The sequence below is a fragment of the Phocoena sinus genome, chromosome 19 (assembly GCF_008692025.1).
Source record: "Phocoena sinus isolate mPhoSin1 chromosome 19, mPhoSin1.pri, whole genome shotgun sequence".
Lineage (NCBI taxonomy): Eukaryota > Metazoa > Chordata > Mammalia > Artiodactyla > Phocoenidae > Phocoena > Phocoena sinus.
In genome coordinates, this window is record NC_045781.1 from 3,303,597 (window position 1) to 3,322,216 (window position 18,620).

At 42.7% G+C, this 18,620-nt stretch overlaps 2 protein-coding genes and 1 non-coding gene across 4 annotated transcripts in view; 2 read left to right on the plus strand and 1 right to left on the minus strand.

Moving 5' to 3' along the window:
- The window catches only part of GP6 (glycoprotein VI platelet), a 46,807-nt gene extending 42,263 nt beyond the window's left edge, over positions 1 to 4,544 (plus strand). Inside the window, exon 13 of the mRNA XM_032612851.1 lies at positions 4,433 to 4,544. Within this exon, the coding sequence (XP_032468742.1) occupies positions 4,433 to 4,446 (14 nt within the window). The 3' untranslated portion in view covers positions 4,447 to 4,544. The remainder of the gene's footprint in view (positions 1 to 4,432) is intronic.
- The window catches only part of NLRP7 (NLR family pyrin domain containing 7), a 116,484-nt gene continuing 102,348 nt past the window's right edge, over positions 4,485 to 18,620 (plus strand). For both annotated transcript variants that reach the window (XM_032612672.1, XM_032612671.1), the window contains exons 1-3: positions 4,485 to 6,025; positions 7,180 to 7,350; positions 18,206 to 18,376. In XM_032612672.1, the coding sequence (XP_032468563.1) occupies positions 4,587 to 6,025; positions 7,180 to 7,350; positions 18,206 to 18,376 (1,781 nt within the window). In that variant the 5' untranslated portion in view covers positions 4,485 to 4,586. The remainder of the gene's footprint in view (positions 6,026 to 7,179; positions 7,351 to 18,205; positions 18,377 to 18,620) is intronic.
- On the minus strand, positions 16,820 to 16,926 carry LOC116744868. Its single transcript, XR_004347196.1, has one exon. It is a non-coding gene; the product is annotated as a U6 spliceosomal RNA (small nuclear RNA).

Consider the following 18,620-nt stretch of genomic DNA (forward strand, 5'->3'; position numbering starts at 1 on the left):
CTCAGAGTTCTCGTTGTATGGTTTCTTTTACAACTACAGTTTGGGGACATGAAGAATAAAGGTTCTGTGAAAAGATGTGCGTGTATCTTTTGCAGACCTAAGCACTGATTATTGTGGGGTTTCTAATTGGAGGTAAAATTGCTGTGTCATAGAGCATATGTGCTTAGTTAGCTGTAGCGAAAACCACCCGCAAGTTTGGCAGTGGTGTTTTCTCAATTTAAATTTGCCTACTTATTTATTTTTGGCTGCGTTGGGTCTTCGTTGCTGCGCGTGGGCTTTCTCTAGTTGCGGCGAGCGGGGTCCACTCTTCGTTGTGGTGCCCGGGCGTCTCTCTCTCGTTGCAGAGCTTGGGCTCTAGAGTGCAGGGTCAGTAGTTGTGGCTCGCGGGCTGTAGAGCGCAGACTCAGTAGTTGTGGCGCGCGGGCTTAGTTGCTCCGCGGCACGTGGGGTCTTCCCGGACCAGGGCTCGAACCCGTGCCCCCTGCATTGGCAGGCGGATTCTCAACCACTGGGCCACCAGGGAAGTCCCTGTTTTCTCCGTTGAACTCGTGCCAGCATGTAAGAGGGGTTGTCCTTCATTGTGTGAAGTGCTTGTGCCGTCTTTAATTTTAACCATTCTGATGGGGGTGTCGTTTTTTCTGTTCATCAGGTTCTTAATTTGCCTTTCTCTGAAGTCTAACGAGGTTGAAGGTCTTTCAATGTGCTTATTGGCTATTTGGCTGTTCCTTTTTTGAAGTGCCTTTTCCACATCTTTTGATTTCTTTCCATTGAGTTTTATCTTGTTTTAATATGTCAGGGAGGAAGAAATGTTCCTCCACCCTTCTAGGTTCTTCTGGCTGGCCTAAGAATTGACCTGGGACTGATAAACAAAAAAATCTGACAGTTTCTTAACACCATATGTATAAATGGGAGAGAGTCAGGGAGACTGCATAACTGGCCATAATGGCCCAAACCCTTACCTTAAGTACCATCTTCAGCTAAAGACTGTCGACTAAAAAAATATTTTCACCACTTAAAAGTTGAGAGTTATGTTATATTTGGGGGATTTGCTGAGGACTTCAAGCCTGGGAGTCAGGGTCTCAAGTAACCCTGAGAGAACTGCTCTGAGGAGGCGAGGGGGGAGCTAGGATATACAGGAGTTTTGCAATAAAGGGCAGGTGGTAGGAACAAAAGGTTACCGTTAATAAAAGACAACCAGATATCTCGAGTTAAGGCACTTAGCACTTTTCTATGTATGGGAAGATGCAAGAGTCTGGGCTCACTGAAACCATTCCTTTGACAGGCACCTCGGCTGAGGTCAGTATCCCGCGTTTTCTCATCCTGAGTTCCCTCAGGGCTCACCGTGGGGACTGGCTGCAGTCTGATGGCTGCTAGATGGCGGGTATCCTTTGTTTCCTTCCTGAGTTCCCTCAGGGCTCACCAGCTCACTGGTGGCTGGTGGCTGTAATCGCTGATGACTGTGACATCCTTTGTTTACCGATATGGCAGGAAATATTCCATTTCTCAAGACAAAAGGAGATGTTGTGGGTAGCGGTTTGGGACCTCAAAGGGGAGAAAGGCAATTCACCTGAAAACGGAAAAGCAAATGTTTGGTAAACAAGTGTTTGCTTGGCCAGGCAGGAACGTAGAGTGGCCTCTGATCTCCAGGCCCTGCTGAGTTTCCCCTGCCACACTTAGCTCGTGTTCTTTGCATATACCTCTGGTGGCAGCTCTATTCCAAGAAGAGACCCTCTGTCTAAAATTTTTTAGGAAGTTAGGGGGAAAGTCATAGTTTCTTCCTGAGTCTCCATTGTTTTCAGCTCGAGGTAATGCACATGCTCCAGAGACGTTTTGGGGCACCAGGTTTTGCTCCCCTACAGTGGAAGCTGTAGAACAGTTTGGAAAGAACGGATACTGTAATACAGAGCCTTCCAACTCATGAATGTTATTTCTCCATTTACTGATGATTTCTTTTCTTTTCTTTCTTTTTTTTTTTTGGGTGCGCCACACGGCGCAGCTTGTGGGATCTTAGTTCCCTGACCAGGGATTGAACACACGCCCTTGGCAGTGAAAACGCGGAGTCCTAACCCCAACACTTCTTGGACAAACTTGTGGCTCTCAAGGGCGAGATGGGATGCATGATCCTCGACTTATTCTTAGGTATTTGGTGTATACGTATGTAATTCTTCCCCCCAGCATATAGACCTGAGCAATTCAGTCACTTCTCATAGCGTGTGTATTCTTCGGGTTCACTTTTTTTTTTTTTTTGCGGTTCGCGGGCCTCTCACTGTCGTGGCCTCTCCCTTTGCGGAGCACAGGCTCCGGACGCGCAGGCTCAGCGGCCGTGGCTCCCGGGCCCAGCCGCTCCGTGGCATGTGGGATCCTCCCGGACCGGGGCGCGAACCCGTGTTCCCTGCATCGGCAGGCGGACTCTCAACCACTGCGCCACCAGGGAAGCCTGGGGTTTACTTTTGACATCACAGTTTAAGATGGAACAGACTTAATAGTAGAGTCTCTATGAAACTCACATATTGTGCTAAGTGAAGGAAGCCAGACACAGAAGGCCACGTTTTATAATTCCACATATGTGAAATGTGCCCAATAGATAAATCCACCAAGACAGAATGCAGGTGATTGATGGCCAGGGACTGGGGAAGGGGGAAATGGGGAATGAATGCTTGATGCATATGGGGTATCTTGTTTGGGGCGATGAAAGTCTTCGAACTAAATAGTGGTGATGGGGTTGCGTAGCTCTGAACATGTTTTCAATGCCACTGAATCGTACACGTTAAAGTGGTTAAAAATGTTGCATATTTTACCATAATAAAAATAAAGTAGACTCAATACTTAAAGTTCTCTTTATCTACAATAATGTCTAATCTAGGAAGCACAGATAGCTCTGTGGGTCGAGCTTTCACCCATGTGGGTTTAACGAAGCGTTCACAGTACAAAGAATAGATAACTCAAAGCTAGTGCAGCCGAATCTGGCCTCTACCCCGGTACCGAATTAAATCTTGGAGACAGAGTTTTGAGTGAAGTAGAAAAGAATAGCTTTATTGCTTTGCCAGGCCAAGGGGGCCACAGCGGGCTCATGCCCTCAAAACTGTGCCCCCCCCCCCGCCCCGCCCCCTTGGAGAGGGTAGTGAGAAGTTTTATAGTAATGGTTCAAAGAGGCCGTGATCAGCTCATGGACATTTCTTCTGACTGGTTGGTAGTGAGGTAAGTGGAAGTCAGCGTCATCAACCTTCAAGTTACAACTGGTCTGGGGTGTACGTGCTTTTGGGCAGCATATCATCGTTAACTGTTAACTTCTCCCACCTGGAGGGGTTTCAGTATCTGCAAAACAGCTCAGAGATAGTTGTATGTATTCCTTGATGGGGAACCGGGACCTTGCCCCGAGGCTGCACAAATGTTTCTCTTGACTGTTTCTCCGTGGTCTCACATCCCCTCCTTCCCCCTAATTAACAACTGCTTGAATCTGCTTCTTGGAACCCAGGGAAGGTCATGGAGGCTGAATGAAGGCTATTTCCTGTAATCAAGAAATGGGGGGACACAGAAAGGCTTGGTGCCCAGGAGTCCCACAGGGCCCTGCTACGTATCATTGGAAGAGGCAGAAGGAGACTTGGGGGTTAGAAAACGCAGGTGGAGAACTGCCCCCCCCTTTTTTTTCTTTGGCCATGTAGCATGCAGGATCTGAGTTCCCCTATCAGGGATCGAACCCACAACCCCTGCATTGGAGTCTTAGCCACTGGACCGCCAGGGAACTTATAGTCATAGCTTTGGTGTTCGGTCGTGTGCGTGGTAATTTTCCTCTTCTTGCTTCCTCATTTCTGGTGTAGGGGAGCAAAACTTACCACCCCAAAATGTCTCTTTGGCCTGCAGATTATTTCAAGCTGAAATGATCGAGGCCCAGACTACTCAGGAAGAAACTTTGACTTCCTCTTAACCACCTTAAGACTTTAAATAGAGACCCTGTTCCCAGAACAGCTGTCACCAGAGATGTCTGCGAAGAACGTGGGCTAAGGGTGGTGGGGAAACTCAGCGGGATCTGGAGACCAGAGTGCACTCTGGGTCCCATAGTTCCTGCTGGCCCAGCAGACCTTTGTCTACCGAATATTTGCTTTTCCATTTTCAAGTGTATTTCCTTCCTCCCCTTTGAAATCCCAAACCATTACCTTCAACATCTTCCTTCTTTTGTTTAGCTGAGATGGTATTTAAGGTGAGGGTTTCAGCCATTTTGGTGAGTAAATTCAGTGTTCCTGGGTCATGTATATATTATTAAAATTTTGTTTTTTTCTCTTGTTAATCCATCTCATGTCAATTTAAATCTTAGACCAGCCAGAAGAACCCAGAAGGGTAGAGGAACATTACTTCCTCCCTGTCGCTCGTCCTTTACAGTATGAATTTTCCAGCTAAGTGTAATCACTGGGACCTCAATTCTCTCCCGTTACAGATCAATATAGGTGAAGAGAAGAGAGAGAAACACGATGGAGAAATTTTCTATCTGGAAGAATACACTTTGGCCAGGAGATGATGGTGGTTTCCACATTACCCAGAGAAGCCCAAAGTTGATATCATACTTGAAGCCCCAAACGTCCATACAGTCGATGCCACTTACGGTGGTGCTGCATGGTCCTGCCGGTGTCGGGAAAACCACAGTGGCCAAACAGCTGATGCTGAACTGGACACAGGGCGACCAGGCAGAGACATCCAATTCCGCCTTCTATCTCAGCTGCAAGGACCTCAACCACAAGGGGACGTGCACTTTTGCAGAGCTGATATCTGCCGACGGGCCGGATTTGCAGGGTGCCATTCCAGGGATCCTCACCCAAGCACGGAAAATCCTGTTCGTCATTGATGGCTTTGATGAGCTGAGAGTCCCCTCGGGGGCGCTCATCCATGACATATGCGGCGACTGGAAGAAGCAGAAGCCAGTGCCCGTCCTCCTGGGGAGTTTGCTGAAGAGAAAAATGTTACCCAGGTCCACTTTAGTGATCACCACTCGACCGGGGGCCCTGAGGGGGCTCCGGCTCTTGGTTGAACAGCCACTCTTCATAGAAATCGAGGGGTTCTTGGAGCTGGACAGGAAGGCGTATTTCCTGAAACACTTTGAAGAGGAGACGCAAGCCCTGCGAGCTTTCGAGTTGATGAAGGAGAACGCAGCTCTGTTCCACATGGGCTCAGCGCCTGCTGTGTGCTGGATTGTCTGCACGTGTCTGAAACGGCAGATGGAGAGGGGGGAAGACCCTGCCTCGACCTGCCGGACCACCACGTCCCTGTTCCTGCGTTTTCTCTGCAGCCAGTTCACAGCAGCTCGCAGCAGCTGCCCCAGTGACTGTCTCCAAGCTCCGTTGAAGTCTGTGTGCCTCTTGGCTGCGGAGGGCATATGGACACAGACATCTGTGTTTGATGGAGAAGACCTCAGGAGACTTGGGGTAAAGGAGTCTGCCCTCTGTCCTTTCCTGGACAAGAATATTCTCCGGAAGAGCAAAGACTGTGAGGGCTGCTACTCTTTCATCCACCTCAGCGTCCAGCAGTTCCTTGCCGCCATGTTCTATGTCTTGGAGACGGAGAAGGAGGACGTGGGTGGCCACAGGTGCCACATTGGGGATGTGCAGAAGCTGCTGTCCAAGGAAGGAAGACTGAAGAACCCCAACCTGACCCAGGTGGGCTACTTCGTATTTGGCCTCTCCAACAAAGAAAGGGCCATGGAGCTGGAGACAACTTTTGGCTGTCTGGTATCCACGGAGGTCAAGCAGCAGTTACTGAAATGCAGATCAGTGCCCCATGGGAAGAAGCCCTTCTCAACCATGGACGTGAAGGAGGTTTTGTATTGTCTTTATGAATCTCAGGAGGAGGAGCTTGTGGAGGATGCAATGGCCCCCGTCACGGAGATCTCTATCCACTTAACAAGTACATTGGAAATGATGCAGTCTTCTTTCTGCCTTAAACATTGTCAAAACTTGCAGAAACTTTCACTGCAGGTAGGAAAGAGGATATTCCTGGAGAATGATACCACGTTGAAATCAGATGCTCAGGTTGAGAGGTAAGAACCCATTTAAAAAAATATATATTTTTTAATGTTACTAGTTCTCCCACCTTCAGCCTCAGCCCACACTCTTTTAGGAAGAGGACAGAGTCCCTACTGCTCCCTATGGCTTAGGGTCAGAATTCTCTGGGATGCCTGGCTGAAATTTCTTTCTGCCAACTCACCATTAAAGTTGGGAAACACGATGTTCAGATTAGGAATGGGAGCTTTGGAACCTTATTTTGTTTTAGTATTATAGTATACTACTATATGTTACTATATGTTATATGTACTATAATACTATAGCATAGTATACTGTAAGACTGGAGTACAATACTGTAGTATTATAGTTTCCGTGTGGCAAATGGGCTCAGGACACTCTAGACATTTCATATAACTTCCCTCCCTGCCAATTCTTTCAAAAAATTTGTTTTAATACATAGCCACCATGCTGTACATTACATCCCAGGATTTAGTTATCTTATAACTGGGTGTTGGTACCTTTTGATCAGCTCACCACTTTTTTAAAAAATAAAATAAATTTACTTATTTATTTTTGGCCGCGTTGGGTCTTTGTCGCTGCACACGGACTTTCTCTAGTTGTGGCGAGTGGGGGCTACTCTCCGTTGCAGTGCGCGGGCTTCTCATTGCGGTGGCTTCTCTTGTTGTGGTGCACGGGCTTAGTTTCTCCCTGGCACGTGGGATCTTCCCGGACCAGGTCTTGAACCCATGTCCCTTGCATTGGCAGGCGGATTCTTAACCACTGCGCCACCAGGGAAGTCCGTTACTTGTCTTTCCGATGATGGTCATTCTTACAGGTGTGAGGTGGTATCTCACTGTGGTTTTGATTTGTTTCCGTGGTGATTAGTGATGTTGAATATTTTTCATGTCCCTGTTGTCCATTCGTATGTCATCTTTGGAAAAATGTCTATTCAGGTCCTCGGCCCACGTGTTACAATCGTTTTTCTTTTCTGTTGAGTTGAGTTGTATGAGTTCTTTATAGATTTGAGATACTAACCCCTATCCGACATACAGTATGCAGACATTTTCTCCCATTTAGTAGGTTCATGTTTATTTTGCTGATACTTTTCTTGGCTGTGCAGCCTACCCGTTCCTGTTGCTTTTCCTGTACGTGCTTTTCATAGGTGGTCTTGTCGATGCCTTTCTCCTAGGTCACAGCACGACCATCATTCTCTTCTCCTCTGGGCAGATCTCTGCTCTGTGTTCAGTTCAAACGAGAACCTGAACTTTCTGGATGTGAGGGAAAGCTTTCTGAGTCAGTCCTCAGTGAGGATTCTTTGTGAGCAGATAACCCATGTCACCTGTCATCTCCAGAAAGTCGTGTAAGTAGCAGCTGATCTTGCAATGGTGATCCCCAGGTGTTTTAAATGTGGGAGCAGTATTGGAATGCCCAACCAGGCTCTGACCAGCCAGGTGCTCAGAGTGCAAAGAAATGAAAATGGTTGCTATCTGTAAATGTGTCTAGTTGGAGAATCATATTCTGTTGAGTCATTTTTATGAAATTTGGCCGGGAATTTGGATACTAACCCTTTATCATACATCTGCTGTAGGGCGTATTCAAAACTCAGCCTATAGAAAATATAGCCACATGCATGTTAGGAGAACTGGGTGGGAATTGGGGAAATACTCCAGAGAGGAAAGTTTCGAATATGTGAGTAAGAATGTGTTGATGAAGCAATGGTGCACTTATGACTAATGTGTGGGATGGGATCGAGAAATTAGTCTGAGTAGAGTAGGTTGTGGCAGAAGCAACTTAAGACGTGGGTCACGTGGGCAGGTGATTATTAGCACATCCTTTTAAACAAACACATGTTCTTTTTGATGACAGCCATTCTGTCAGGTGAAGTGATATCTCATTGTGGTTTTGATGGGCATTTCCCCAATTAGTGATACTGAACATAATTTTTATGTGATTATCCGTTGGCTATCTGTATGTTTCCTTCCGAACAATGCCTATTTAGATCCTCCACCCATTTTTATTTTTAATTTATCTTTATTTTTTTTTGCGGTACGCGGGCCTCTCACTGTCGTGGCCTCTCCGGTTGCAGAGCACAGGCTCCGGACGCGCAGGCTCAGCGGCCATGGCTCACGGGCCCAGCCGCTCCGCGGCATGTGGAATCTTCCCAGACCGGGGCACGAACCCGTGTCCCCTGCATCGGCAGGCGGACTCTCGACCACTGTGTCACCAGGGAAGCCCCCTCCACCCATTTTAAATTGGATTGTTTATTTTTTGATATTAATCTGTATGAGTTCTCTATTTGGAATATTAACCCCTTACTGGATATATTGTTTTGCAACTATCTTCTCCTATTCAGTAGATTGCCTTTTTGTTTTGTTGGTTTCCTTCACTTTGCAAAAGCTTTTCAGTTTGTAGTCCCATTTGTTTTCCGTTTTGGTTTCCTTGTCTGAATATACAGATGCAAAAAAATATTTCTAAGAGCAGCGTCAAAGAGTACTGCGTGTTTTCTTCTTGGAGTTTTATGGTTTCAGATCTTAAGTTTAAATCTTTAATCCATTTTGAGTTTATTTTTGTATATGGTGTAAGGAAACGGTCTGGTATCAATTCTTTTACATGTAGCTGTCCAGTCCCCCAGTCCCCAAAGGAAAAAAAAAAAAAAAAAAGGAAAACACCGCACATATTCAGGGGATAAACTTTATAAGTTATGTTTAAAATTACACAGATACATTGAAACTTCCCCCAAACCAACATACCTTAGAAGGCTTAATTAAGTCACTGAAAAGGTTGTGTTATTTCCTTGGACAAATTGCTATGCCGAACGTCAGCTGACTGTACCTGCTGATGTCAGGTGACATGTATCTGGTTCATCACAGAATGCCATAGGACTTGTGTGTACAAGGCCACAAAAATCTAACACAGGCTGGTGCCAGCAAAGGTGGCAGGTCTTCTGTATGACTTTGAAAAGTTTACATTGTTCTGGTTTTATAAGGTGTGCATGAGAGAATGAAAACTAGGAGGTACATTTAATTTTTTCCACTAAGAGTTTAGGACCCTTCAGGCAGGAGCTTTGAACAGTAGCGTCTCCCTTATTCTGGCTCTCTCTGTGTGTGCTGAAATTTAATTTTGAACTTCTTCTGAATGAGCCACAGGGAATGTTCATTACCTAAAAGTGAAGCGTTGAGGGTTATAAGACCAAATGCTTGTTTATGGAGAAAAGTATTTCATAGTGTGTGTGTGGGGGGGTGAATTGCCAGGTTTGGAGGTACTAGATAAAAACAGATTAAGAGGACTTTCCTGGTGCTGCAGTGGTTAAGAATCTTCCTGCCAACGCAGGCGACATGGGTTCGATCCCTGGTCCAGGAAGATCCCACATGCCACAGAGCAACTAAGCCCGTGCGCCACAACTACTAAGCCCGCGGGCCTAGAGCCCATGCTCCGCAGCAAGAGAAGCCACCGCAGTGAGAAGCCCGCGCACCTCAATGAAGAGTAGCCCTGCTCGCCGCAACTAGAGAAAGCCCGTGCGCAGCAACGAAGACCCAACACAGCCATAAATAAATAAATAATAAAAAATAAATAATAAATAAGTAAATTTATATTTAGAAAACAGCTTATGAAGCTCTAAAAACAAAAATGAAAATGAAGATCTGAAGTAAGATTGTAGAGGAAGAGGCAGTAATCCAGGTGTTGATTTTTTTATTTTTCCCCTCAAATTCGGGTGGATTAAGCATGCTTTAAAAAGAGGCCCTGACAAAAGTCCTTTTCCCAGTTATTTCCTACTATCTACGCAGGAAAACTTATGAGCTAGCTTCATTATTGTATAACATGAGGTTGACAGAGTCTTATTCTCAAGAAGGTGGCACAGTTAGGTACTGGGAAAATCTTTTTTAAACACTGAAATATTTCTTGAAGCCCAGAGTTTGATTAGAGAAAATTATATTCCACTTAAGATTTATTCAAATCCCAGTTCAAATCCTACAGTCATGCTAGATAACAAGAAAATAAAAAACAAACAATGCATTAAAAAAAATTATTGTATAGTTGATTTACAACATTGTGTTAATTTCTTGTGTACAACAAAGTGATTCAGTTATACATATATATTCTTTTTCATATTCTTTTCCATTATGGTTTATTACAGGATATTGAATATGGTTTCCTCTGCTGTACAGTAGGACCTTGTTGTTTATCCTATATATAAATAGTTTGCATCTGCTGATCCCAAACTCCCAATTCTTCCCTCTCCCACTGCCCCTCCTCCTTGGCAACCACCAGTCTGTTCTCTATGTCTCTAAGTCTGTTTCTGTTTCGTAGATATGTTCGTTTGTGTCATATTTTAGATTGCACATATAAGTGGTATCATACGGTATTTGTCTTTCTCTTGGCTTACTTCACTTAGCGTAATAATCTCTAGGTCCATCTATGTGGCTGCAAATGGCATTATTTCATTCTTTTTTATGGCTGAGTAGTATTCCATTGTATATAAGTACTACATCATCTTTATCCACTCATCTGTCGATGGACATTTAGATTGTTTCCACGTCTTGGCTATTGTAAGTAGTGCTGCTGTGAACATAGGGGTGCATGTATCTTTTTGAACTATAGTTTTGTCTGGATATATGCCCCGGAATGGGATTGCTGCATCACGTGGTAACTCTATTTTCAGTTTTTTAAGGACCTTCCATACTGTTTTCCATAGTGACTGCACCAATTTACATTCCCACCAACAGTGTAGGAGGGTTCCCTTTTCTCCACACCTCCTCCAGCATTTGTTATTTGTAGACTTTTTAATGAAGGCCATTCTCACCGGTGTGAAGTGGTACCTCATTATAGCTTTGATTTGCATTTCTCTAATAATTAGCGATAATGAGCATCTTTTCATGTGCGTATTGGCCATCTGTATGTCTTTTTTTTTTTTTTTTTTTTTGCGGTACGCGGGCCTCTCATTGTTGTGGCCTCTCCCGTTGTGGAGCACAGGCTCCAGACGCGCAGGCTCAGCGGCCATGGCTCACGGGCCCACCCGCTCCGCGGCATGTGAGATCTTCCCGGGCTGGGGCACGAACCCGTGTCCCCTGCATCGGCAGGCGGACTCTCAACCACTGTGCCACCAGGGAAGCCTTGTATGTCGTCTTTGCACAAATGTCTATTTAGGTTTTCTGTCCATTTTTCAATTGGGTTGTTTTTGTTGTTGTTGTTTATTGATTTGTATGAGTTGTGTACTTTGGAAATTAAGTCCTTGTTGGTTGCATTGTTTGCAAGTATTTTCTCTCATTCTGTAGGTTGTCTTTTCATTTTGTTTACGGTTTCCTTTGCTGGGCAAAAGCTTGTAAGTTTGATTAGGTCTCATTTGCTTATTTTTGCTTTTATTTTTATTGCCTTGGGAGACCGACCAAAGAAAATGTTGGTATGATTTATGTCAGTATGTTTTGCCTATGTTCTCTTCTAGGAGTTTTATGGTGTCATGTCTTATGTTCATGTCTTTAAACCATTTTGAGTTTTTTTGTGTATGGTGTGTGGGTGTGTTCTAACTTCATTGGTTTGCATGCAGCTGTCGAATTTTTCCAACACCATTTGCTGAAGAGACTTTTTCCCATTGTATATTCTTGCCTCCTTTGTTGAAGATTGACTGTAGGTATATGGGTTTATTTCTGGGCTGTCTATTCTGTTCCAATGATCTATATGTCTGGGGTTTTTTTTAACATCTTTATTGGAGTATAATTGCTTTACAATGGTGTGTTAGTTTTTGCTTTACAACAAAATGAATCAGTTATACATATACATATGTTCCCATATCTCTTCCCTCTTGCATCTCCCTCCCTCCTTATCTATCCTTTATGTCTGTTTGTTCCTATCTATTTAGGTCTTCTGCCCGTTTTTGGATTGGGTTGTTTGTTCTTTTGTTATTGAGCTGCATGAGCTGCTTGTAAATTTTTGAGATTAATCCTTTGTCGGTTGCTTCATTTGCAAATATTTTCTCCCATTCTGAGGGTTGTCTTGGTCTTGTTTATGGTTTCCTTTGCTGTGCAAAAGCTTTTAAGTTTCATTAGGTCCCATTTGTTTATTTTTGCTTTTATTTCCATTTCTCTAGGAGGTGGGTCAAAAAGGATCTTGCTGTGATTTATGTCATAGAGTGTTCCGCCTATGTTTTCCTCTAAGAGTTTTATAGTGTCTGGCCTTACATTTAGGTCTTTAATCCATTTTTTTAAAAATCCATTTTGATTTTATTTTTGTGTATGGTGTTAAGGAGTGTTCTAATTTCATACTTTTACATGTACCTGTCCAGTTTTCCCAGCACAACTTATTGAAGAGGATGTCTTTTCTCCACTGTATATTGCCTCCTTTATCAAAGATAAGGTGACCATATGTGCATGGGTTTATCTCTGGGCTTTCTGTCCTGTTCAGTTGATTTATATTTCTGTTTTTGTGCCAGTACCATACTGTCTTGATTACTGTAGCTTTGTAGCGTAGTCTGAAGTCAGGGAGCCTGATTCCTCCAGCTCCATTTTTCGTTCTCAAGATTGCTTTGGCTATTCGGGGTCTTTTGCGTTTCCATACAAATTGTGAAATTTTTTGTTCTAGTTCTGTAAAAAATGCCAGTGGCAGTTTGATAGGGATTGTATTGAATCTGTAGATTGCTTTGGGTAGTAGAGCCATTTTCACAATGTTGATTCTTCCAATCCAAGAACATGGTATATCTCTTCATCTATTTGTATCATTTTTAATTTCTTTCATCAGTGTCTTATAATTTTCTGCATACAGGTCTTTTGTCTCCTTAGGTAGGTTTACTCCTAGATATTTTATTCTTTTTGTTGCAGTGGTAAATGGGAGTGTTTCCTTTATTTCACTTTCAGATTTTTCATCATTAGTGTATAAGAATGCCAGAGATTTCTGTGCATTAATTTTGTATCCTGCTACTTTACCAAATTCATTGATTAACTCTAGTAGTTTTCTGGTAGCATCTTTAGGATTCTCTATGTATAGTATCATGTCATCTGCAAACAGTGACAGCTTTACTTCTTCTTTTCCGATTTGGATTCCTTTTATTTCTTTTTCTTCTCTGATTGCTGTGGCTAGAACTTCCAAAACTATGTTGAATAAGAGTGGTGAGAGTGGGCCACCTTGTGTCATTCCTGATCTTAGTGGAAATGGTTTCAGTTTTTCACCATTGAGGACGATGTTGGCTGTGGGTTTGTCATACGTGGCCTTTAGTATATTGAGGAAAGTTCCCTCTATGCCTACTTTTTGTGGGGTTTTTATCATAAATGGGTGTTGAATTTTGTTGAAAGCTTTCTCTGCATCTATTGAGATGATCATATGGTTTTTCTCCTTCAATTTGTTAATGTGGTGTATCACGTTGATTGATTTGCGTATATTGAAGAATCCTTGCATTCCTGGAATAAACCCCATATGATCATGGTGTATGATCCTTTTCATGTGCTGTTGGATTCTGTTTGCTAGTATTTTGTTGAGGATTTTTGCATCTATGTTCATCAGTGATATTGGCCTGTAGTTTTCTTTCTTTGTGTATATGTCTGTTTTTTTGTGCCCGTACCATGCTATTTTGATTACTGTAGCTTTGTAGTATTGTCTGAAGTCTGGGACGGTTATGCCTCCTGATTTTTCTTTTTCCTCAGTATTGCTCTGGAAATTCTGGGTCTTTTGTGGTTCTGCATAAATTTTAGGATTATTTGTTCTAATTCTGTGAAAAATGTCATGGATAATTTGATAGTGATCACACTGAATCTGTAGATTGCTTTGGGTAGTATGGCCAATTTAGCTATATTAATTCTTCAAATCCAAGAGCATGGGGTATCTTTCCATTTCTCTGAATCATCTTCAGTTTCCTTTATTAATGTTTTGTAGATCTCAGCATATATGTCTTTCACCTCCTTGGTGAGGTTTATTTCTAAGTATTTTACTTTTTAAATGTGATTTAAAAAGGGATTGGTTGTTTACATTTGTTTACATTTCATTGTTAGTGTAAAAAAATGCAACCGATTTCTGTATGTTAATCTTGTATCATGCTACCTTGCTGAATTTGTTGATCAGTTCTAGTAGTTTTTGTGTGGAGTCTTTATGGTTTTTTTTAGATATAGTATGTCATCCTCATGTAGTGACAATTTTACCTCTTCCTTTCCAATTTGGATTACTTTTATTTCTTTTTCTTGTCTGATTTCTGTGGCTAGGACTCCCAATACGATGTTGAATAGAAGTGAGAGTGGGCATCCTATTCTTGTTTCAGATTTTAGTGGAAAGGGTTTCAGCTTTTCACCATTGAGTATTATATTGACTGTGGGTTTGTTATAAATAGCTTTTATTATGTTGAGATGTTCCCTCTATACCCACTTTTGTAAGTTTTTATCATGAATGGGTGTTGCATTTATCAAACGCTTTTTCTGCATCTATTGAGATGATTATGGGTTTTTTGTCTTTTCTTTTGTTGATGTGGTGTATCACATTGATTTTGCGTATGTTGAATGATCCTTGTGACCCTGGGTTGAATTTAACTTGGTTGTGGTGTATGACCTTTTTTATGTGTTGTTGGATTTGGTTTGCTAATATTTTGAGAATGTTTGCATCCATATTCATCAAAGATATTGGCCTGTAATTTTCTTATTTTTGGTGGTGTCTTTGTCTGGTTTCGGTATCAGGGTGATTGTGGCTTCATAGAATGTCTTTGGGAGTGTTCCTTCCTCTTCATTCTTTTGGAAGAGTTTGAGAAGGATCAGTGTAAGTTCTTCTTCATTAGTTTAGTAGAATTCACCTGTGGAGCCATCTGGTCATGGACTTGTGTTTGTAGGGAGTTTTAAAAATTACGGATTCTATTTCACTTCTAGTGATAAGTTTGTTCAAATTATCTATTTCTTTTTGATTCAGTTTTGGTTGGCTGTATGTTTCCAGAAACTTGTCTGTTTCTTCTAGGTTATCAAATTTGTTGGCATATAATTGTTCATAGCGTTCTCTTATGTTTTTTAGTATTTCTGCAGTATCAGTTGTGATTTCTCATCTTTCATTTCTTTTGTTTATTTGGGTCTTCTCTATTCTTCTTGGTAAGCCTGGCCAGAGGTTTGTCAATGTTGTTTACTCCTTCAGAGAACCAGCTCTTGGTTTTATTGATTTTTTTTGTATTTTTTAATCTCTATTTTATTTATTTCCTCTCTGATCTTTATTTCCTAACTTCTGCTGATTTTAGGTTAGGTTTTGTTCTTTTTTTCTAATTCTTTTAGGTGGTGGGTTAGGTTGTTTATTTTAGATTTAGCTTGTTTCTTGAAGGCCTGTATCACTATGAACTTCGCTCTAAGAACTGCTTTTGCTGCATGCCATAGATTTTGCAGGTTTTTTTTTTTTTTTTTTTTGCAGTACGCGGGCCTCTCACTGTTGTGGCCTCTCCCGTTGCGGAGCACAGGCTCCGGACGCACAGGCTCAGCAGCCATGGCTCACGGGCCCAGCCGCTCCACGGCATGTGGGATCTTCCCGGACCAGGGCATGAACCCGTGTCCCCTGCACCAGCAGGTGGACTCTCAACCACTGCGCCACCAGGGAAGCCCTTGCAGGGTTGTTTTCATTGTCATTTGTCTCAGGTATTTTAAAATTTCTTCTTTTATTTCATCATTGACCAATTGGTTTTTTTAGTAGCAACTTGTTCGTTCTTCATGTAATTGTTTTTTCTTGTTTCTTTTTCTGTTGTTGATTTCTACTTTCGTGCCTTTGTGGTCAGAAAAGATGCTTGAAATAATCTCTATACTCTTAAATGTGTTGGCTTTTTTTGTGCCCTAGTATGTGGTCAATCCTAGAGAGTGTTCCATGTGTACTTGAAAAGAATGTGTATTCTGTTTTTTGGGGGAGGGGGATGTAATGTCCTGAAAATATCAATTAAGTCTAACTCTTCTATTGTATCATTTAGGATCTCTGTTGCTTTATTGACTCTCTGTCTAGAAAATCTGTCCATTGATGTCACTGTGGTGTTAAAGTCTCCTACTGTTATTGTATTCCTGTCAATTTCTCCCTTTATGTCTGTTACTATTTGTTGTATGTATTTGGGCACTCCTATATTGGGTACATATATGTTGATGAGTATAATAGCTTTTTCTTGTAATGATCCTTTTATCATTATATAGTGTCCTTTATCTTTCTTTATAGCCTTTGTTTTAAAGTCTGTTTTGTCTGAGTACTGCTACCCTTGCTTTCTTGTCATTTCCGTTTGCATGAAATATCTTTTTCCATCCCCTCACTTTGAATCTATGTATGTCCTTTGCCCTTAAGTGGGTCTCTTATAGGCAGTATATTGTATAGGCTCTTGTTTTTTATCCAATCTGCCACTCTGTGTTTTTTTTTAAAAGGATAGTTATCTTTTTCAAAAAAATTAATTTATTTTTGGCTGCGTTGGGTCTTTGTTGCTGCGTGCGGGCTTCTCATTGCGGTGGTTTCTCTTGTTGCAGAGTGTGGGCTCTAGGCGTGTGGGCTTCAGTAATTGTGGCACGTGGGCTCACGGGCTCTAGAGCACAGGCTTAGTAGTTGTGGCACATGGGCTTAGTTGCTCCACGGCATGTGGGATGCTCCCAGACCAGGGCTTGAACCCATGTCCCCTGTATTGGCAGGTGAATTCTTAACCACTGAGCCATCAGGGAAGCCCCCACTCTGTGTTTTTGATTGGAACATTTAGTCCCTTGACACTTAAGGTAATTATTAATAGATTTGTATTTATTGCCATTTGAAACCTTGTTTTCCCATTGATTTTGTATTTCTTCTTTGTCCCTTCCTTTTTCTTTTTGTCTTTCCTTTTGTGGTTTGATTTTCTTTTGTATTATACTTGTGTTCTCTGTTTGGTTTTTATGAAAAATATGGAATGCTTCACAAATTTGCTTGTCATCCTTGCACCGGGGTTATGCTAATCTTCTCTGTATCATTCCAATTTTAGTATAGGTACTACTGAAGTGAACACCAAACAACTCTTTTTTTTGCGGTACGCGGGCCTCTCACTGTTGCGGCCTCTCCCGTTGCGGAGCACAGACTCCAGACGCGCAGGCTCAGCGGCCATGGCTCATGGGCCCAGCGGCTCCACGGCATGTGGGATCTTCCCGGACCGGGGCACGAACCCGTGTCCCCTGCATTGGCAGGCGGACTCTCAACCACTGCACTACCAGGGAAGCCCAACAACTCTTAATGGTGCTTACCTTTAAGGAGTCTGTAATTTATTTGCTAACTTGTAAACCACAACTTACTGTAGCCTAAATGAAAACTGCTTTGTGGAAATGCAAATGACTACATGGGGATAAAGTAGGAAGTGATTTATTCTTACTGGAAAAAGTCAGGCATCGAGGAGGAGGGAAAGTTGTATGTGAACTGAATGTTGAAAGAGATAAAGGATAAAATGTTGTCTGAGAGGAAGAAAATTTTCTCTGTACTTCTAGGTTCTGCCTGGTGTAAAAGTGAATTTGACATGGGACAGATTAACAGGAGAAAATCAAACATTTAATAGCGTGTGTACATGGGAGAGACCCAGAAAAATTGAGTAACTACCCCAATGGCTGAAATCTTCGCGTTAAATACCACCTTCAGCTAAAGATGATAGAGGATGTTAGGGTGGTTGTTTGAGACTTCAGAGGAGAGGAAGGCAATTCACATGGGGATGGAAAAGCAAATGTTTGCTAAACAGATGTTTGCTGGGACTTGCAGAGACAATAGGACACAGGGTGCGCTCTGATCTCTAAGAGTTGACCCTACCACACCTAGCCCATATTCTTTGCAGAGATCTCTGGTGATAGCTCTATTCCTGTAACAGTCCCTCTATCTAAATTATTCAGGAAGTTAGGGGAAAGGTCAAAGTCTCTTCCTGAGCATTTTCAGCCTTGGTTGTTTTCAGCGTGAGATAATATTCACGTCAAAGAGACATTTTGTAGGGGAGCAAAATGTGTCACCCCAATACAAAAAATAAGGATGGGGATATTTTCTCTGAAGATCGGCGTGAGCAAAGACAAGGGCGTATCAAGCCCTTTGCCATCCAATTCCATCTTCCTTCCCATCACCATATACTACATCTGCTGGTAGTCTGTCCTCCTCTATCCAGCTATCGCTCGGTTGACTCGTCCTTCAGTTCAGCTTACCGGACCAGCTCGCCATCCCTGTCTTGACTTGTGACTTCTCATCCCACTGTGTGTTCTCAGCACCAACCATCTACAGCACCCAAGATGGAATGAATTCCTTCTTTTTATTTTCCCTAGGATTAAGAACGTCTCCCCTGCCGATGCTTATCGGGACTTCTGTCTGGCTTTCATTGGTAAGAAGCCTCTGACACACCTGGTTCTGGAAGGCAGTGTCCACGGTGATGAGATGCTGTTGCTGCTGTTGTGTGAGATCCTGAAACATCCAAGATGTGATCTGCAGCATCTGAAGTAGGTCTCCTGTCGTTGCTGTTCTCAGCGTGGAAAGGATGCTGTGAGCTCTATAAACAAGAAAGAAGAGGGTGGGCACTCTGATTGGGTACCACGTTAAACAGGGGAACATATTCTCACATAGAATGTGGATGGCATGTCAGCCTGTAGTCTTTCCCCAGCCAGCTAGCCTTCTGCGTTGAGTAATGAGTCCTGAATGCAAGGAAGCACTCAGAATTCTGTGTCATCTTCTAGCTTAGGGACA